The following is a 19,934-nucleotide window of genomic DNA, read 5'->3' on the forward strand; positions in this document are numbered from 1 at the left end:
GTCTACGCTGACGGCCGTGATAAGGCACACTCCTGTCTCCGCATGAATGCGGGTCGTTTCCCCGCATACTTCCTCTCTCCGCATCTGGCTCGGATTTCTTAAATGGCTGGCTCGCTTACGTGCGCATGATTTGATCAGGGGATGTTAGAGAAAAGCAAACAACTAGATTCGATATGCTAACTAGCAGGCTCAAAATAGAAGTCTCAATACTGTAACTATCTTCAAAGTGGCGTCTAAAGAACGAAGAGCGCTAATTCTCATAGTCGAACATCTCTGTCAACATGGACTCGATGTACTCCTGTTGCTCGCTGAGCCAAGCTCTGGCACCCTCAATATCAAAGCGTCCCCCCTGATGCCGACCCTTCTGAATCAGCTCAAGTTGTCGGTCGACGCGAGCTTTCAAGTTGCGCATTCTGTACTCGGCATAATCATGGTACAGCTCATCTTGGCGGCTGATACAACGAACAGTTGTAAGAACAGTGTCATCTCTCACGAATGGTGACTTGGGCCGAAAAGGTGTAATAATGGAAATGCGCTCCCCGCCGCCAAACGATTTCAGCGCCATGTGTTCGATGTAGCGGCCCTGCATCACCACAGCCGTTCCCTAGAACCTTTAGCGAACTGTTGATGAGGACAGGTGAATATTTGTATCTTACCATAGTGGGCCCGCGCGTTTTCATGGTGCTTCCATCGCCCGTACGAATAACCGTCTCCCCACCGATCATGTCTCTACAATCCGACAGCATAGTCACACAAACAAAGGGAAAACTGTCCCTGTGCCATGCGAAAGCTTCGCTATCTCCATCTTCACTCATCTTCTCAAGTTCAGCTTGTGTGGGCTTCTTCTCGTTGAAAGAGATGTTGCAATGGCCAATCTCGTAATCGAATGCGGGAACTAAGTCAATCCCAGCAATAGCTGAGACGGCTTCAAGAAGCTCCGGGCAATAATAGGCTTTGTGGATAAACGGAGCGAGTCTGCATGTAATGTTAAGCAGTGTCATATTAACAACTATGGATCGGTGATGACTTACGTTGCATTATAACCTCTAACCATGTTTGATGCGAAGCTGGAAGAAACCTGGCAATTCTCGAGCATCGCCTCGCTGAATATCTCTGCTCTCATCTGCTTGACGGCATCTTCAGTCCATAGGCTGAATGGCTCAGAGACTGCAGTATCAGAGATACCAACACCCTCGAGCCCAATGTCTGCCATCCTCAAAATCTTCTTCGGGGGGATGATGTTTAGGTGGCGAGCCGGGTCAAATTCCTGTTTCTCAACATTCCGGGCTGACAGCACGAGTGATTCTGGTAGCTTCTTAGTGGCCGGTGTGTACTTCTTGTTGGCTGGTCCCACGACTACATGTTTCTTGAAAGTTTGCGCGAGAGTCGTGTTGGCGACTGCAACTGCTGAGGGCATTGTGTCTCGTAGGTTCTTGAAATACTAGTGTTGAGTGAAGCTTGGAGGCTTGTGTGCTTGCAAATGAAACAATCTGATTGCTACCTGGAGTCCTCGTTATTCGACTCTGGCGACAGGTATTTATAACTGGATCAGGCAGCGGCACTGTGTACTAACAAGCAGCAACACACCATCGATAACATGCTGCAATGCCCATATTCGGCAATCATGGCATTTCTGAACAGCAATGTAAATTTCTCAAAGCAGTAAATTACAGTCTCATCTGGGGACAGTACTTCATTACTTCTCACGAGATCACCTCTTGCCTTGCCCAGCCCAGAGTATAAATTCCCTAAACAGGCATTAATGGAGCCAAGTGCCCTAACCAGAAGTGGTATCTATATTACCCAATCGGGAATAGCGCTTCTACGGTATACCGACCCATACATTCGAGAACCTCGTTGAATAACTGTATCAACAGTTTCTTATATCTACCGTGATTATACTGGAATTTGATACACTTTGCCTGCCTCAAAGGACCAAAGACAGGGTCTACCATGCAGTCTGATAGTTTTCCAATCAAATATAACATCTCATAGATGTAGTGAAGGTGTAGGATGCATTACCTTCAACAAGTAGCCCTTCTTGATCCGATATCTCTTATCCTAACCCATATCAAGAGTAAAAGTTTGAGTGGCATATCTTATGAGGAGAAACTGGTTGAACTGCTATTGAGATGCTTCATTATCACCATGATTGTGAGAGAGAAATGACTTCGGAATGACAGGGCAAGGCAGATTCAGCAGTACATAAAATGGCTAGGAGAAGTGAGAAACTCTACTATTAGAGCTATAACCAGGAAACAAAGTAATCCGTGTTGGTTCAGTGAGCAATCCAATCAAGTGTAGTACACAAGTGGTTGCCAACAGCAAGTAACACAATATCTATACTTGGGAGCAACACGGTGTTGGCTCTCTAAGCTTCTTGACTTCTGACACATCATTGCAATATCCCCCAAGACTTTATCTTCAGACTACTATCTCAGTTTACCTTTAGATATCATATCATCTTCTTATCCACCCGCCTATGAAGGATCAATTCCGGTAGACCATACGCAGCTAACTCTCTAAGCTTCGTTACTACTCATCCTTCTTTACCATCTTTCATAAGTAATTTTATTTTCTCCCTGCTGCATCAATCTACCCTCAGAAACCCCACATTCCTCTCGTCCACCCGCTCACAAGCCTTCGCTGAAATGCCTCCCCAAATTCGTCCCCTTAGTGACGGTAGCGTTAAGCCATTCTTCCATTGGTGCATGCATTGCCAAAGACTCTGCGCTGGAAGGTACAAGAGGGAAACCGATCGTCCATTCGAAATAGATTGTTACTTTAATAGCAAAGGATTCATCCATTGTCACCAATGCTCGCACGACAACACAGCATGCGATTCAGTATGTTTCCATAATCTTTACCTAATAATACCAAACTAACTCAAGTAGGTGGCACCTGGTATGCTAGGAAATGGATGGGATTACTCCCGAATTCTCCGATGGGCTACTCGTTATTGGGACACGCAGGAGGGGAACGAGGATGAGTACGAGTGGCCAGAGAACGTTCGCGCAAGTATCGTCAGTGCTCTGAGAGAACTCAACAGCGCGTTCAACAAGACTGAAGAAGCCCATCGGCGTGAACATGCCTTGACAGGCGACAATGATGTACGTTTGGGCTTACGCGTTGCCTTTATGATTACTCTAACGCGCCGGGCAGGATGTTATGGCGACTTACCGCACCTTTGTCGAAAACCGTCGCCGACTGCCCGTCCAGCGTTCCCTTCCCAACGAGTATGATTGGGAGGAGGATTGGGATTGTTATCAGTCTTCGAGGCTCTTGCGTCTCTTACCTGGGGACTCTGGGTATGTGCTATGGATGGTGGCACTTCGGGTTTTTAGGGAGGCAGTTGAAGATGCTATCACCAGTTGCGCTGTCCTCCATGGCTCAGGACGCAGGATAATAAATGAAGAATTGGAGTCGTTCCCGGTGGAGTGCGAGAAGATTTGAGGACAGTGTAGTCACCTCATAGCGAGGTTGGCAATACATGCCAGTGGCCGGCTTATTGGTTGTACTATTTGGTGGTTCCAAAGAGAATGGCCATATCATTGAAGACTGACGTTTATCCCTGCATATATTAGGGTGAGAAATTATAGCAGGAGAATGTTCATCAGAATTTGACAACCAAACTAAACCGTAATTTCCACAGTATCTGTGTATAACTAGGGTTATTTCTCTAATCAGGAGTGTACAAATGCCCCTTGTTAGTGATAAAATGAATCAATGGGGAAGTTCATGTGTACAAAAACCGTTGATCTTGCATGAGATAGTTTTTTTTTCATTAAGGTCCTCTATTTACTTTCCGTCTTTAGAAGCTGGGGATGGTATGGTTTATAGTACAATGTTGTATAATACATATAGCTAAATTTTGCGGATCTCACCGCCATTCTCCTACTCGCTCAAATCTCTTAACCATGCGTGTAGCTTCCATAATAACAAGCATGCGGGATAGGTCGACGGAAGTAATCTTAGCTTCCACAACGCTCAGGATATCCACATCAGACATTTCAGGAGGCGTGACAATTTGACACCGTACTCCTAGGGAGGTTATGACACCTGAATAACCTTGTGCGAACTGTGATCCGACCAGGGCAGTAGCGTTGTACGGTCTATGAACCAGGCAAGTGAAGGTTTCCGGTAGGCGGCATTCGCCGAAATAGAACGCACGGAACAGGAGCATACATGCCCAAAATTGTTTCGACGCCGAGTCGATATCCCTTATACGACTACGCTTCCAACGAGATTGCGAGATAAAGTTGTCTACATCCAGCCGGGAAAACGGGAGGACGGACTCATCGGTGGTAGCGTCAAACCGGCGACCATGCTCACGCTCGAAGCGCAGTGCAGCCTCGATCTGATAATGGGCCATGACATCGGTATATCGTCGCAAAGGACTCGTGGACTTCACATAGGCATCAAGTCCCAGGGGCGCGTGATGAGTGGGGCTGGATGAAGAGATGCCTTTTGGAGCCGCCAACTGCAGCCATGCCTTCCCCCCATAGTCCGTCATGTTGCTGTTGGTCAACTTCGGGTATTCGGGATGGTAGAACGTTCCATCAAATACGGCGGGGATGTTGCGTTCAGCCAACCATTTGCCGGAAACGTAACATGCTAAATTCATCAAGGTCGAAATAAGATTGCGTTTCGTTAAATCAGGCACCTCATGCGGATCAACGTTTCGTGGACGGAGTTGAATAATAGGGTCCCCGAGCATATACCGGCCCTCTGTCAATTGCATGTGGTATGGCTTCAATGGTGCGTTGCCAGCAGTGACTGAAACAGGGGTATCCAGGGACGATGGCCACTCCATTGCACCATTCCTTCGTCGGTGTTCCCGGAACGCGAGCATCAACTTTCTCAGAGTGTGGAAGGTCTCTTCATCCTCTGAAGATAACTTTTCTCGTAGATTGTTGCGAGTATGTTCGCTGGAGTACTCCCCTCCTACCGTCAACGGTTCCAGAACCTCCTGTGGTTCGGGCTCGAATAGGCTGCGTAGTTTATCATGCGTGACGTAGATAACATTTCTAGCTATGCCATTGGCAATTTCGGTATCCAATATGTCGCCCTGTAGGTTCATCTTGGCACTGAATGTCAATGTCGGGCGTCCAGGCGCCAAACTGAAGTGCTCTTGCGTTAACGTGTTAGGTAGCATAGGATATGTTCGCTCCGGAGTATAAACTGTCTGAACACGAGAGGCCGCATATTCCATGATCAATTCATGAGGGTTAACAAATGCAGTTGGATTAGCGACATGAACACGGATCCAGAAAGTGTCATCTGACCCCGGTATGCGCTCCAGAGAAACACCGTCATCAATCTCCTGTGCACCAGGGTCATCTACACAGTAAACCGGTAGGTCGCCGAAGTCTGTCCGCATACTCTCCATCTTGTCTGTGATACCCTCAGAGTTTAATTCCTCACAGGCCCGTTGTACATCCTCCCACATTTTGTCTGACTGGAGGGATACACCATGTCCCGGAAGTGCCAAATTTTGATCCAGTAATCGCAAATTCTCCCATGGGGCCACAACCCCCAACTCTTGCAAGAAAAGAGCAGCCGTACCTGCATTCGTGTCCAGAGCACTATACATTCCTGTGGCACGCATAATGTGCGACCCAGCCGAGCGAAGAATTCCAGATGTCATCCGTCGGGGAGGAATACACCAGAGCTGAAGATATTCGATGATCATACGATCAGTGTAACTAAATTTCTCCGTCAAGACCTCACGATAAACCAAAGGCTTCCCATCTTGTCCAGGCTGATATCGCTGCGCTGTTGGACCGACAGAAGCTAGTATTGTTGGAGACCTAACTTTTCGGCTGAGCCTTATAAGACGCTGGGCTTTCTGGATGAATTGCTGGATGGGATGGTCTTTCAGATTAGGCACCTCGTTTCCTGTGACGGCGCGGATAAGGTACTCTTGGTGTTCATGCACCCATGTGATGATTGTGTCGAGTATATGGGCGACTCGCCTCGGTTGAACGAAATAGTGGTCGGTGAAGATGGAGCTCCGATCATTCTCGATGAGAAAGGAATTTCGACGAATGGCCCGATGTACGGCAAACAAGATCTTATCGTCCACTTGGTCACTTGTGATATCGAGCGCTTTACAAGCCAGATTTTCCAGTGTAAACTCTAGTTTCTCTTCCTCGTCCGCCACGATTTCATGTATATTGTCCAGCCGATAAGCATTCGCTTGGTAGAATTGATGAACCTGTTCGTTGAAATCATTGATCATCCGCAAAATAGGCGCACCAGTCGGCCTCGGTACCCCTCCTTCTATAGCTGATTGCATTTCCAAGCTGAGCTGTGCGAGAGCGTCCGGGAAATGGGGTAGCAAAGGGGCCACCAGTTCTCGCGGGACGAACCCCTTTATCACGAAGTCTAGATCCTTTGCAAAAGCTATGCGCCATTTTCCTCGGTCAGTGTAGAATTGCTGCTGCTTACAGACCGACCGAACGTAAACGGCAAGATTCAGGATACCTTCGGCACTTTCAGGAACCAGTCAGTACGTTTGAGACAGCCGCTGACAATGAGGGGCAGCATACGAGGACAGTGCCACTAGATCTCCCGGCTCCAAAAAGTCATGCATTCCTTCCCCTTCTTCAGCAATGTTTTCAAAGTCCGAAACATCTTCGTCGGTCTCCCGCAGGGCATCGCTACCTGCATCATGCGCTTCTCGGTAGTCGTTTAGCATGTTTCCAACCCAAGGCGCCGAAGCATCTAATGTATTCGATGTCCCGGGCCCTCGGACAGGATCTAAAGGGTTCGGATGACTCTCCTGCCATTTTCGCAAATATTCCCGGATATCTTTATTCTCCTCGAACTCGGATTTAAGACGGATGTCTTCGATGGAAGTGGAAGATCTTAGGAGGTCTTGCGGGGGGCTCTAAAACTGGTCAGGGAAGTCACGACTGCAACCAATATTGAGTATTCCACACCTTTACTTCACTATAATATCTGCCCGACCCGTCGCGGCGTAATGGAAACCGATTGCGTTGAGTGAGCGAACGAAAGCGAGAAACAACTCCGGAGATCGAGGTCGCTGAACGGTTCCGGCTGATTATATTCACTTCAGCCACGCTCCGTGATACTCGACTCCTCAGTAGAGTTAAAGACATCATGGAGCATTATAATGCCCAAGTCCACAGTAGAACCCTTCAATCAAGACTGAAGAGACGTAGCAAACAACATTGTCGAAGCAGTTCCAGCGCCGCAAAGCCTGCTGGATAGCCCCGGCAGAATATCCTCCACCGCCAGGGCGGTGAGTCCCAAAACATATCCGTGGTTAGTTCCTAGTTCGGTTTAGCGTTTGGAACTTATGAATAGCCTATTTACTCGTCTTTCGGTACCGAGTACGCTCTACTGCGTACTCCAATACTGTGCATATCCTCTTTCATTGAACCGCCTGGTCTTCTACTTGCTTGAGCTCCATGGCTGGCCAGCACTTCTATCTCAGTACCTTTATCTGAAGGTGCAAAATTACGAGATACCAAGCAATTAGTCACTCATGTTTAATGAGAGTCGCGACCAGCAAACGGACTGTTTCTAAATCAGTCTCTGTTGCGGGTCCTGATTTGTCGGCAATTCTATCCACAACCCTTGTCGATGGAGCTTTATGCAGCTTGGCTTTACAGGGATAGGAATTGACAGATGCCTGGAGTCCTGGACTCAATCCCTTTCCGGCAAATCATCTGCTGACGGAGATTTCTTTGCCGATACCCGCTATGATATAGCCGTGGCGGTCTAATCGCACCGCAATGCCGTCAAAAAGGGCCATGAATTGCTGACACTTTCTTCTGTTCGCCTTGTTTACTGCTTTGGGATGATAAGCATAGCTCAAGTGCACCGCGGATTTGCCACACCCAAACTACGGATACTTGCTTGGCATTCTACCGGCTCCTCGGTCTCTGGATAGACCCTAAACTCGGTTCTCCGCTGTCTCCACGTCTACACACAAAAGAAATGTATGGTTGCAGTGCAAATCCTCGGCTGCCTTGCGTTTATAGAAGACCGTGTCTATCGTCTTTACATGTGAAAGGTGATAGTCGAGGTGTTGGCCATTCGGGTTCCTTTCGGCAATTGCCAAGCATTCGACTCTCCTCATCGAGTGTCGATCAGGCGAAACCATGCAATATATCCATGAATTAAATCCTTTAACCTTATACTCTAGTCTAAGTCTCCTAGGGCCTGTTCATCATTTCCTGAATTGTACAACCGAGTCAGGTCAAAGCCTCATCTGTCAACGTCCCAATAATCGCGCTGACACCAGTCGTGCATGGGGTATTTCCCCGCATAATGTTAAAAGAATAACTTCGCAAATGCCGTGCTATTCAGAATCGCTTAAGTGATCTGAGTTGTGCTATGCATTTAGCGTGATGACTTTCCAAAAAACATTCCTCAAGGGTTCATTCTTGTGGAGAACGATATGTGCTGAGAATGAAATACTCCGTGCCCCTGATCCATACGATGTTTTTTTGCTACTGCCAACGTCAGCATTAAGACCTCGGATATTAGGTACATCTTTCCCCTGGCTTAGTCCCTTAATAAGGATTTTATTGACTACCATTCCCTCCAGTTTCCATCAAACTCCTGAAACTCAACGAATAACCTGGTCTGAGGCACCCGGTGTGGATACGCGGATTTGGGGATGACTACCAAGTTATTACAAAGGCTTTTCTAGGAACTTTTCCATTAGCAATACACAGCGCCAGTTCCGGGCTGTGTACTAGTAAACTAAACGTTGATCTCCGGTTCGATCGGAGGTCCACTTCACTACCATGGAACCTATACTAACTTGGCACGGACAACCATCGAGGATTATATTCCTATTAGGAAACGCATAGACCCTCTTCTTCCGGCTACAAGTCTGCTCATATGCTAGGTTTTGGCAATTCAGACGCCCATAGCCGACATCGTTTTCGGATTTTGAGCCTATGCCATAGGCCGCACGGGGATCAGCAGAGGGACCTGGTCTCGGGGCAATGGAGCCATTCTCCAGAACCCAGGTCTTCCTTTACCTAAGTCCCAGAACCAGTTTTCGACACGGCTCCACTGCTGTTGGTAGTGTGATCGTGACGGTGGAGCCATTGAACCCTGAAGAAGGCTATCATTGCCAGGCGATACTATTCCCTCTGGTAGTTCGAAGACCCCTTTCCGGTCCCTGCCCAACTGCCATAGCACATACATATATAGCGCTTTTCCCGTACGCATTTTAGTGACTATAGTATCATAAATTAAATTTGTGACCTATATAATCCACTTATTCCATCTTCCCTGCTCCATTATCATCTACATTGACCACCATGAAAACCGGCCAAATATGGCGAACAGCCATAGTGGCTTCCCTGGCTGCTTTTGGTTCTTTCGCAACAGCAGCAGACATATGCTCCAAGCTCGATCAGCAAGGAATAGCAATCGAAAATCGTCTGACCATCTCGTTCCTCAAAGTTCTGAAGGACTACTGGTCCACCGCGTGCGGCGATCTTCGCCCAACATGTATCGCCTCCCCCAAGAGCGCTCTTGAGATGTCTCAGATCGTCAAGGAGCTCCATGATGTTGATACCTTGTTTGCGGTCAAGTCCGGTGGACATATGCCCAACAATGGCTTCGCCAGCATTCAGGACGGACTCCTCATCTCTACCCAAAACCTTAACAACGTCATATATAATGCCGAGGATCAGACCGCTATCATCGGACCAGGGCTTTCTTGGGAAGATGCACAGAAGGGCCTGGATGGAACTGGTCGGACCCTTGTTGGTGGTCGCCTTGGTGGTGTGGGTGTGGGTGGATATATGCTTGGAGGTACAGTACCCTCTCTTTCTTCCCCTAGTAACTCGAACAATTGGCTAACTTCTTCTGTGGTACATAGGTGGCCTGAGTTTCTTGAGCTCTCAGTATGGCTGGGCAGCGAATAACGTCATTAACTTCGAGGTCGTTCTTGCGAACGGCACCATTGTGAACGCAAACGAGAAGGAAAACACCGGTAGGCAAATATCCATAACGAGTTGGGACCAGAGGCAAAGAGTGACAGTGGAACAATAGACCTCTTCGCAGCCCTCAAGGGAGGTGGAAACAACTTCGGCATTGTCACGGCTTATACCCTCCAGACACATCCAATGGACCATAAGGTTCGTCAACACTCCAAGTCAAGAAGAAGTGTTTCATATTTATCTAACCATCACAGGTCTGGGGAGGCAATTACGTCTTCAGTTCGGACAAGACGCCCCAAGTTCTCGAAGCCATCCGTGACTTCACCGAAAACTACCCCGATGACAAGGCCGCCATCATCGTGACGGCCGAGCATGCCGCGCTTATCAACACATGGATCATGTTCCTCTTCTACGACGGACCGGAGCCTCCGCAGGGCGTCTTCGATCGATTCAAGGCCATTGGGCCATTGGACACGACCAAGACGTGGGATAGCTACTACGATTTGGTTCGCACCCTACTTCTAACCAGACTACCCAGCAAGCTAACGGGTGGCCACAGCTCAAACACAACGACTTCTTCATCTTGAAGTAAGGCAGCCTATCAACATATATTAGTAAGAATAGTGTACTAATTAAAGCAGGGGCCAACGATATACCATCGCAACAGAAACAACACCAGTTCCCAACAAAACTGTCGGCGCCGAGGTCATGCAAACGTACTACGACCATTGGTTTAACATCACAAATACGGTCCTGGGCGTCCCAAATATGATTGGCTCCATCGCATTCCAGCCGATGCCCAGAACGATCGCGCAAAAAGCTCAGGCCCGTGGCGGAGTAAGTTCTGTAACTTCCTAAGCCCTAGCCACAGCGGCTAATTTCACATATCATGCCATTAGGACCTGATCAACTTTCCCACTGATCAGGATTATATCGTTATCGAATTGGACTTCTCCTATGCCTTCTCGGCAAGTGACGAGAAGATCGACGCCGCGAACAAAAACCTATTCAACGGGTTCGGTAGGATTATTTCGAATTACGTTGACGAAGGCGTGCTACCAGACGTTTACAGGCCGTTGTTCATGAACGACGCGAACTACGCGCAAGACTACTGGGGCCGTCTAGGCTCGACTGAGCAGGCGCGCGAGACAAGAAAGAAGTATGATCCCGAGTTATTCTTCCAAAAGCGGACGAGTGGAGGGTTCAGACTTGGATGAGTATGACACGATGCTGCAGATATCCATACCTTTCAGACTATCTATATACACATTATGCATATACCACTCCTATCAATACCACCCTCAATAATATTTCCAATAGTGATTCCAATCTCCTCAGTCCACATCTAGCCCAACCATCAGCTACCCCTCCAATCAAACCCCAACCCCAAAATAACATCCACCAAGCCCAATCCACAACAAACCAAATAAAAACAACCCAATAAAACCATCCCAAACCAAACTCTCCTCCAAATCCTCCCCGTCTCAAGTCCAAATAAGCTCACGCCACCAATTGGTCCAGAGCTTTCCCCGGGAAGCCACCCTAAGCGCCGACGCGGATCTCTCACCCTCAAGCACCCACCACACCCAATCCTGCGTCCCATTTCTATTTCCGGTGCCGCCCTGCAGATATGAATATATGCGCTGGGTCGAGGCTCAACTTCCTTCCCTGTTTGAGCTCGGACGGGGGTCTAGACTTTCTTCCTGGGACTTTGATCATTGAGGATGTGATTTGTCGGTAGGCGCTGGCGATCGGCGGTTGGCGGGTGAGCTTTGATCGTGTGGGTTGAGTCTAGATCTTGGGTTTTGGGTGTGTGCTATATTTGTTTTCGTTGCGTTGGGATTTGGGGACTCGGTTTTGGTATATAAGGGTGCGGGTTGGTCTGGTGAGATGGGAAATACTCTCGGTCAGGTCATCGCATTTTCTACTTAATATTCAGCCACACGTTCCTTTGAGATTTCTTTATTGTCTCCTTGTTGTGAATCACGTTCTTTGTCTTGATATATACATAATAGCGCTCCTTGAACTGTTTCCTCTCTTGTTCTGTTGTGAAAATATCCCGTTATACAGTCATTACATCCTGTCTTGATCGGCAGATATACGCAACCATCCAACATGCCTCAATACGGAGCCCTTGGCGCGACTTTCATGATCGCCCGGATCATCCAGGTCTGCTGCCTTATTGCCATCATCGGATTGACGGCCAACTTCATCGCAGAGATTGTGAACAGTGACCTCACTCCTCCTAGTATCTTTATCGGCACGATCACAGTGGTATGGCCCCAGTCCTAATCCCAATCATACCCTCATTTGAAACAGAGCTCCCAGCCAACAGAGGTTAATTTAAGTTAGACCTGCATCGCAGTAATCTACTGCATAATCACAGCGATTCTTTTCTTCGATAATATTCTCCCCTTCTTGGCCTCCGCCATCGCAGACTTCCTCCTCCTCATCGCTGTCATCGTCGTGGCTGTCATAATCGGAAAGCCACTTTCGTATCTGCAATGTGATAAGATTGCCGAGGTTACCGACAAGATTTCCAGCGCATATGCCTTTGCCACGAAATTGAGCAGCTACCTATCCCACCTGAGCGGGAAGTTGCAGTACGTGACTTTGATTGGTGCGAGCAAGGGGGTTTGCTTGGAGGCGAAGAGTATCTGGGGATTGAGTATTGCTTTGTGGTATGTCCTTTTTCCTCCAGTGTCGTTTCTTTGAGGTTTTCTGTGGACTGGATCTAGTGCTAACGGCAGGCTAGCATCATGTTCTTTTTCTCCATGATCTGTTGCATCTGTCTCTGGAAGCAGAAGAAGGCGAGTGGGACGGAAAAGCTGGATGGCTGAAAGGTTTGCCATGAATAATGTGTATCGGTTATGGGGAATTGATGATAATGTGGTCGGTGGGTATTGTCGAAGCGTTGCCTTGTGACGTAATGCCTTTCTCCTTTGTGATTTCCGTTTTGTCTGTTGTATATTGATCCTGTTTGCCTTAATACTCTCCATTCCCTGAGATTCTCTGTCTGTCTGTCTGCATCCTCCATTCTTTTGTTATTCAGATTCTGCTCCATGTCTTTCATTCATTGTACGTAATCCCTAAATAATCCAATCAGCCAAATCCAACCCCAAGTCCAAACACCAACTCACTAATCTGAAACCATACACAACCTCCTACTCCAACACTTCCCTCCTCGTCCCTTTCTCCGTAGACAAAAAAGATGAATCAATCACCCCGAACTAACAGGCGGAATAACAGCAACCTCATTCCCCGCCTCAATCACCACTCCCTCACAATCCGTGACATCCACATACTCCTCTCCCAGACTCACTCCACAGCTACTCAGTACCTTCTCTTGTATGCCTGGGTACTTGGACTCTAGGACATCGAAGAGCTGGTTGAGGGGTAGTGGTGCGGGGAGAGATTCGGTCTGTTTGCCGGTGTAGGTGGTTGCGGAGGAGAAGTAGTGGATTTGGAAGGTTGGAGTTGTCATTTTTATTTCTGAATTTCTTTCCGTGATCTTTTTTTTCGTTTTGGTTGTGGGGATAAGTAGAATGTTACTTTGTAGATGAAGAAGTCGGAGCAGGAATGAGTGGAAGTTCACGAGGGGGGCCAAGGCTAAACCCGAACCATCCATGTATTTACTTTTATTTTATATATAAATGCGGGGTTGATGTTGATATCATCGCTTATCAGCTACGTGGTTATCTCCGATACACTATGTACTGCAGGAAATTAAACGGAATCAGATGTGTCGATCTGACCATGCCCATTGACGTAGCAAATTATATGTCCATATCATGTCGTAAATCAGATTTTACTCACTCAACGCCCGGAATGCGCCTACCAAATCCCTCCGGAGGTCTTCCCAATTCTCTAATCCTACACTGATCCGCAATAACCGGCGATCCACCGTCGCATCACTCATCGTTCGCCACTCAATTAAGGTCTCCACGCCTCCGAGGCTGGTGGCATGCTGGAAGAAAGCGAGCTTACTGGGGAGCTTACGCGCATAGTCCTCGGTTTTCATGCTGATCGAAAACACAGGTCCGAACCCGTTCGGCATCTGTTTGAGCAACCACGACTCATCCTCTTTCTGCAGGCTGGCGTGGAATACCTGCTGCAGAGCAGCCTGGGTCACAGCCTCGTCGCTGCCAGGGGCTGGGTTTTGCGCCTGCAGCGCGTTGTTCAACCATGTGACCAGGTTCGTGGCATTCTGGCTCTGTCGCTGCACGCGAACCTCCAGGGTCCGCAAACTGCGCGTACCCAGCCAGCTCTCCATATTGCCCATTACACTACCCAAAAACATCCGATCCTCGAACAGCCGCCGGGCCCAATCACTCCGCTGTGTGGCAAGAACACCACAAAGGAGGTCGCTGTGTCCACCGAAGTATTTGGTACCAGAATGCATGACCAAGTCTGCACCCCATTGGAACGGGTCCTGCAGACCCGGCGGAGCAAAGGTGCTATCCACAATAAGATACGCCCCGCGCGAGTGGGCCTTCTTGGCGTATTCTTCGATGTTGAAAGCGGTGCCTTCGGGGTTGACTGGGGTCTCCAGAAGGATAGCATCTCCCGACTCTAATTGCTCAGCGGGGCAATCGAGGTCCAGCTTTTGAAGACCGGTGAGACGGCCGAACAGCTTAATAACACCGTGGCATCCATGGTATCCGTTTCCAACTGCGATTCGGCGAGGATTCAGGAGGACGAGTGCTGCATGCAAGGCCGATAGACCGGACGAGTAACTGATCGCCTCACCATGGAGAAGTGAAGACAGGAGGGCTTCAAATCGGTTCAAATTAGGTGACGTCAGACGAGAATAAATATGCTTCGTCTTTTCCTGATCATACTAAAGCGAAGCTATCAGACCGGCTCAACAAATTGCATAGAATGGCTGAGAATCAAAGGAACATACACCACTGAGATCTGCGGCTGGCACGAGGTCCTCAGGATCATCAGGGTACCGGAACGTAGTGGAAAGGTGTAGCGGAGGGGCTACATCGGTGACCACGTTCAGCGCCTCATCTGCATGCAAGGCATGCGTAGCAGCGGCAATGTTGTCATTGGTTGAATTTGGAGCCATTGTACAGTATGGGACCTGAGAATGGCTTGGAAAGAGGGAAGAGCAAGGGTCGTGGGCTGGAACAGCGGATTCCACGCCAGGTTCTTGAAAGAAGTGGGGGAAAGACTGGAAGAGAGGGGTGACACGTGACACGTGGGTCCGCCGTTCAATTGCGTGATATTCATATCATATATACAAGTCATCAATGGTGGCCACATAGATACAGTGTCATTTGGTAGACGCGGGTTTACCGCCGAAGAGAACTCATTCGAGATGCTTCCCGAGACGATCCTGGAAGAGCAGCATGCAGATTGGCTCGGTCTAGATCGGAAAGTGTTAGCGCAGCCTACCATTCCGTCGGGGGGGGGGACAAATCATACCAGCTTCAGAATCGAAGCCAATCGAAATATCATCATTCTCGCTAGGGAAATCGGGCATGTCCAAGCAGATGAAACTAGACATGGGATCATCGCCGGTTTTTGGTAGCGCAAACTTGGCATCACACAGCTTAATGCAAAACTTGCCCGAGCGGGTGAAGTTTTCGTATACATCGGTGCCTTTGAGTACAAAGTTCATGCACTTTCCATGGTGGAAGTCATTCAAGAACGCTATCAATTGTATAACCTTGTCATGTTGAACCACTTGAATCCGGGCTCTAGTTGATTCCCACTTCTTCGTGATTGGGACCACCATGCGGCGTCGTGATATCGTGAACGAAGTAGCAATACTGTCTCCGTTAGTCTTTGGTGAGACCTGCGCAACAAAGAAAATTTATCATACCCGTCGTATAGCACGTTGAATCCCGTGACAGCGGCTTCAAACTTGTGGAGGTCTGCTAAAGTCAGTAACTAGGTAGGATAAGCGCTGCTTGGCAAGAATAAGTACCTTTGACAGTCGCAAAGTCAAACCGGCGGACCATTGGCTTCACCATCGCGACCTGCATGAAATCCGCAAAACGGTCTGGCATTTCAGGAGTGGTGAGATTCTCGGCGATTGAAACGGTCAGATCATGTTGTCCGGGCCGGTACAGACTAAGGCCCGTACGGTTGTTGATTTCCAGACCCAATTTCAACTCGCCAGGCCCTAACGCAGTATTAGCAGTAGCTCAGCGAGACCGGACTATGCGGCATACCAAGGTTGATACGGTCCGTTACAGATCCCCATTCTGTCGCCACGAAAGCCCGTAGATGTTCGGAGAGAATAGTTGGGCCATATTGATGGTCGACAAAAGCGTGCTCCTGGTCAATAACCGACACACTACCAGCAGGAAATTGTAAGTGGGCTGTTTCCGGCTGACCGTTGAATCGATCAGCTGGCTGTTCGATCGAGTAGGCGCGGATAGGAATGTCAGGTGTCTTAATCTCCCCTTCTTTGGTTGTCATCCCAAGTAGGAGAGAATGCAGGACACTACGCTCCTCGACGTCGTGAAATGTCATTAGCATGGAACGACTCCTGCCATCCTGTTTGACTTTGAGCATGAGAGCCGGTGCTCCATCTTCGCCTCTGAGAAGACCAAACACGATTGGTGCATTATGACCAATGATGTGGCTTACGTTACTGAGCGTCTTGACCTTGGGGCTTGTGAGAACTGCGATACGGTAGCCTTGGTGTAATTCGCGGCTACCAGTGCCCTCGGTCACGGTCATGGAGCGCTCAAACAGCCGAACGCGGCAGCGCTCAATAGGTTCGGCAGGGAACGCCTTGCTCTTGCTAGGATCCATGTATTGGAAAACCTTCAGGGTTGTTTCATAGATCGTAGTCTCATCGGATTTCGGCTGCAAACTAGCTTCGGTTTGCTGTGTATATTGCACAATGTTCCACAGATTTTTGAAATCATCCTCTTGGAACATAACATCCAACTGGAACCCACGGGGAAGTTTTACCTGCATAAAGCTTGATCGCACGCGCCAGTGCACATCTTTCCATGTAGGGCCCTTTTTCTTATCTGACTGTATCATGACATTGACCAATTCATTCTGACTGGTAATTGAGGCGAACACGTACCAGTCGGCCCGGTCACGGATAATTGACAATACGCACGGCAGAGGTTCGTTATGGTGAGTACCATCCTCACTTGAGCTCACCATAACCTTCACAAACATGCTTCCATAGCTGAAATATCGGCTTGTATCACCTAGTGGCATAGTCTGTACCAGATTCGGCCCTTCTCCAGATTTGTCGACCAACATAGACCTCGTGGCAGTGCCAGAAAGGATGGCTGAGACATCTGGAGCAAAGGCAGGATACTTTAACCACATACTCGTGTCAGCCTGGATTCCTGCACCGCCTGTGGCATCAATTGAGGTAATAATATTGTTCCTTTTGATAGACATCGCCAAAGAGCGCAAGTGATTTAAGATCGTTTGGTGCAAGCCCAGGAGGTCAGCTAAGCGTTTGTCGTTGGTTGTGTTTGCTACTGCTAGCAAGGCGTCGACGCTCATCGCGCCGTAACGGGCTAACTCGTTGTGTTTAGGAATAACGTTTTCACATATCCACAATGCTTTACCAAGATCAACCACGGCCTGTTTCGCGGTTTCCGTAGAGCTTGACTGCTGCGGGCTGGAACCGGAGCTCGAGGGGCGAGATCGTGCGTACACCTCAAGTGTTTTCTTCCCGCGCATAAACCACCATACTGCAGCCCTCACCCACTCTGTGAGCGAATACTCCATCAAGGACTTCTTCCTCTCTGCATCATGTCTAATGAGGCTTTCGTGCTGCGCTACAAAAGTCTTAAGGTCCGTGAAAGCAGCGTCACCAAACTGGTTAGCGATAGATCGTAAGGACATCTTGGGAACTTGAGGGTTTCGTGGAGCGTCACGACTGTCTCGACTGCTTGGGCGACCTGGGCTATCCATGGCAGAGTCCCTCGAAGGAGGCAGCGGTTTTGGAGGCGAGGTGCTCATCGTCACACTAGCGGGGGTGAGGCCAGAAGGTAATGTAGGCTCAATCGGCGGAGAAACTGGTCCTCGCGATGGGGGGCTGGCAGGGCTTCGGAAAGGGTTGGCTTCTGGTTCGGCCTCGTCTTCTGAAATCGGAGGCGTTTCATACTCGGAGCTTGGACTATCGGGCACTGCTGGGGCCACTGGGGCCAATGGGATCGGCCCTTGCCCTTCCTTATTGTCATTACTCGGTGACGGGGGATCTTGATAACGATGTTGCAGAGCACGACCTTCCTCAGCTTGCATCCTATCCCGGACTCGCTGTGCAAACGTACTGGATTCTGGCGACGCTCGGAATGACAAGCGAGACCCGGGCTGGCCCATGTTTAGTGTCATGAGAAAATCCGAATCCTGAGGACTCTGTAAAAACAACGGCTTGGTCGCTGCGGGGTTGATCTTGTCTTGCGTGTTCGTACGCTGATGCCGTGATGCAAACCCGCCTCCCAAAGAGGTATCGAGGTGAAGCTGAGGGAGTGTTGGTTGACGAGAATCCAGTCTGTCTCCTTGTTGACTTGACCCGTGACTGTTTTGACGATTGCGATTCTTGGATATCACCACCGTGGGCGTTTCCGATTCGTCACCACCCTCGCCGATCAGCTCGGGCGCCCTCTCAGTGAACTTGACTCGCAGGCCTTTCCGAGCGGGGTTTTTCGGGGGAGCCCTTGGAAAGCTCATCGATGGGTAGCTATCGGTAGCCGAAGCGGGTTTCGCGATGGGAGAGGCTTCTGAAACATCTTGGGATGACGACGACTGCCACCGTTGTGAGACATCTAAACGTGGCGTTGGAAGTCCCCGCGAAGCCCCAGCAGTCGAGTGAGCTCCATGAGATCCATACGATACAGTATTCGAACGAACGGGGGCTAGAAACGACTCAATCTGCTGGTCAGTCGCACCCCCACCCCTGCCACCGCCGTCAACCGCGCCCTTACTTTGTTTATCCTTCGAAAATAGTTTTTCTCGCCATCGAGGTTTCGTAGTCGGTTTCCGCTGGGGAGTGGCTTTGGTGTCACCCAAGAAGGCGAAAGGGTCATCTGTAGACATATTCACTATGTTTGTCACTGATAGTTGGTATCGTGTTCTATAGAAGCATGGCAAGTTTGGTAAGATCAGACGATAAGGGTCTTTAGGCCTTGTCTGTACTTTCCCCCGCCAAATCTGACGTTATAGTGCTTGTGCGCCGACAGGGGATCGACAGGGGGACTAAGCTAGTCCTAGCGTTGCGATTTGGTGTGGTCACGCAAATGCCTTTCAGGTCCAGGGAGATTTAAGGAATTGCGACTCGGAGAACAGCCAAGGATGACAAGGAGCGGCGGGGTAGAAGAACGGCTGTTACCCTGGGAGAACGTTATCCTGTCCCAGGAAAATGTTGTTTGAGAGCGATCGGGGAGTCCAGGCGGAACGGGGAGGCGAGAGGTGATAATAAAACGCTCAGGGTCGGACAGCTTCCAGCGCAGAAATTCGTCACCAGGTGAACTGGTACTATCGGGGGCTAGGAGACAGGCGTGATTGCCTTCGTTGTTTAGTGGAGTAGGGGACCGGCGATCTGCCAAAACCAATCAATTAGAACGACCATTCACAGACGGAGTTGGCGACCAAGCGGCATTAGAGCAGTGCTCAGGGGGAGCATGGAAATTAGGCCATGGAGCTAGACAAACCTAAGGTCCAAGGCGTTTAGATAAATCTGCTGAAGTCCCGCGCCCCAATTGCGCACGAGGGGGGAGTATCTGGAGTGGAAGTGGAGGAGGAAGTGGGCTATTGAGTAAGTGACAGACGATAAAGTATCAAGCTGAGCCAGCAGCTCTCTTTGTTCCTCGGACGGCTGTAGACGGCGAAGAAGGAGAAACTCGCTCTTCAGAACAAATGGATACTACGAATAGTAAGTTAGAGAAGACAAAGAAAGAAAGAAAGAAATCGAGAAGAGAGCCAGAGGAAAAGGCCGCGCGAGGGAGTATGAAAGTGGACATGGTACGACCTCCGTGCTATTAAACATGTCGCCGACCGAAAGGC

At 49.1% G+C, this 19,934-nt stretch overlaps 7 protein-coding genes across 7 annotated transcripts; 3 read left to right on the forward strand and 4 right to left on the reverse strand.

Moving 5' to 3' along the window:
* Positions 1-250: 250 nt before the first annotated feature.
* Positions 251-1,417, reverse strand: BDV37DRAFT_270145 (uncharacterized protein; the record flags this gene model as incomplete). The annotated part of the gene is made up of 3 exons (XM_032084503.1): positions 251-583; positions 657-975; positions 1,032-1,417. The coding sequence occupies 3 exons, from the start codon at positions 1,415-1,417 to the stop codon at positions 251-253; spliced, it is 1,038 nt and encodes a 345-aa protein (XP_031943571.1).
* Positions 1,418-2,651: 1,234 nt separating this feature from the next.
* BDV37DRAFT_281163 (uncharacterized protein) lies at positions 2,652-3,453 on the forward strand (the record flags this gene model as incomplete). Its single annotated transcript, XM_032086762.1, has 3 exons — positions 2,652-2,846; positions 2,895-3,110; positions 3,163-3,453. 3 exons carry the CDS (start codon positions 2,652-2,654, stop codon positions 3,451-3,453), a joined length of 702 nt encoding a protein of 233 aa, XP_031943572.1.
* A 338-nt stretch (positions 3,454-3,791) lies between these two features.
* Positions 3,792-7,179, reverse strand: BDV37DRAFT_243486 (exoribonuclease II). The gene is made up of 3 exons (XM_032081445.1): positions 6,945-7,179; positions 6,552-6,892; positions 3,792-6,494 (listed from the first exon to the last, which is right to left on the reverse strand). The coding sequence occupies exons 1-3, from the start codon at positions 7,125-7,127 to the stop codon at positions 3,881-3,883; spliced, it is 3,138 nt and encodes a 1,045-aa protein (XP_031943573.1). The 5' UTR covers positions 7,128-7,179; the 3' UTR covers positions 3,792-3,880.
* Positions 7,180-9,308: 2,129 nt separating this feature from the next.
* On the forward strand, positions 9,309-11,152 carry BDV37DRAFT_281165 (FAD-binding oxidoreductase; the record flags this gene model as incomplete). Its single annotated transcript, XM_032086763.1, has 7 exons — positions 9,309-9,807; positions 9,875-9,988; positions 10,048-10,133; positions 10,190-10,441; positions 10,495-10,523; positions 10,577-10,772; positions 10,835-11,152. 7 exons carry the CDS (start codon positions 9,309-9,311, stop codon positions 11,150-11,152), a joined length of 1,494 nt encoding a protein of 497 aa, XP_031943574.1.
* Positions 11,153-12,050: 898 nt separating this feature from the next.
* On the forward strand, positions 12,051-12,775 carry BDV37DRAFT_281166 (uncharacterized protein; the record flags this gene model as incomplete). Its single annotated transcript, XM_032086764.1, has 3 exons — positions 12,051-12,209; positions 12,288-12,616; positions 12,691-12,775. 3 exons carry the CDS (start codon positions 12,051-12,053, stop codon positions 12,773-12,775), a joined length of 573 nt encoding a protein of 190 aa, XP_031943575.1.
* An 868-nt stretch (positions 12,776-13,643) lies between these two features.
* BDV37DRAFT_68896 (cystathionine gamma-synthase) lies at positions 13,644-15,119 on the reverse strand. Its single transcript, XM_032091069.1, has 2 exons — positions 14,842-15,119; positions 13,644-14,775 (listed from the first exon to the last, which is right to left on the reverse strand). The coding sequence occupies exons 1-2, from the start codon at positions 15,007-15,009 to the stop codon at positions 13,744-13,746; spliced, it is 1,200 nt and encodes a 399-aa protein (XP_031943576.1). The 5' UTR covers positions 15,010-15,119; the 3' UTR covers positions 13,644-13,743.
* A 1-nt stretch (position 15,120) lies between these two features.
* On the reverse strand, positions 15,121-19,282 carry BDV37DRAFT_68899 (uncharacterized protein). The gene is made up of 5 exons (XM_032091070.1): positions 16,121-19,282; positions 15,874-16,071; positions 15,769-15,820; positions 15,369-15,715; positions 15,121-15,309 (listed from the first exon to the last, which is right to left on the reverse strand). Exons 1-5 carry the CDS (start codon positions 18,966-18,968, stop codon positions 15,236-15,238), a joined length of 3,519 nt encoding a protein of 1,172 aa, XP_031943577.1. The 5' UTR covers positions 18,969-19,282; the 3' UTR covers positions 15,121-15,235.
* Positions 19,283-19,934: the final 652 nt, after the last annotated feature.

Source organism: Aspergillus pseudonomiae (genome assembly GCF_009193645.1).
Source record: "Aspergillus pseudonomiae strain CBS 119388 unplaced genomic scaffold BDV37scaffold_18, whole genome shotgun sequence".
NCBI lineage: Eukaryota > Fungi > Ascomycota > Eurotiomycetes > Eurotiales > Aspergillaceae > Aspergillus > Aspergillus pseudonomiae.

Coding starts and splice junctions, on each gene's coding strand:
- BDV37DRAFT_68896 (XM_032091069.1), bottom strand. CDS start 15,009: ATGGCTCCAAATTCAACCAATGACAACATTGCCGCTGCTACGCATGCC. Junction 14,776..14,841: donor CAGCCGCAGATCTCAGTGGT/GTATGTTCCTTT, acceptor GCTTCGCTTTAG/TATGATCAGGAAAAGACGAA.
- BDV37DRAFT_243486 (XM_032081445.1), bottom strand. CDS start 7,127: ATGATGTCTTTAACTCTACTGAGGAGTCGAGTATCACGGAGCGTGGCT. Junction 6,893..6,944: donor GATATTATAGTGAAGTAAAG/GTGTGGAATACT, acceptor GACCAGTTTTAG/AGCCCCCCGCAAGACCTCCT. Junction 6,495..6,551: donor GATCTAGTGGCACTGTCCTC/GTATGCTGCCCC, acceptor GGTTCCTGAAAG/TGCCGAAGGTATCCTGAATC.
- BDV37DRAFT_68899 (XM_032091070.1), bottom strand. CDS start 18,968: ATGTCTACAGATGACCCTTTCGCCTTCTTGGGTGACACCAAAGCCACT. Junction 16,072..16,120: donor AACGGACCGTATCAACCTTG/GTATGCCGCATA, acceptor ATACTGCGTTAG/GGCCTGGCGAGTTGAAATTG. Junction 15,821..15,873: donor TGACTTTGCGACTGTCAAAG/GTACTTATTCTT, acceptor TGACTTTAGCAG/ACCTCCACAAGTTTGAAGCC.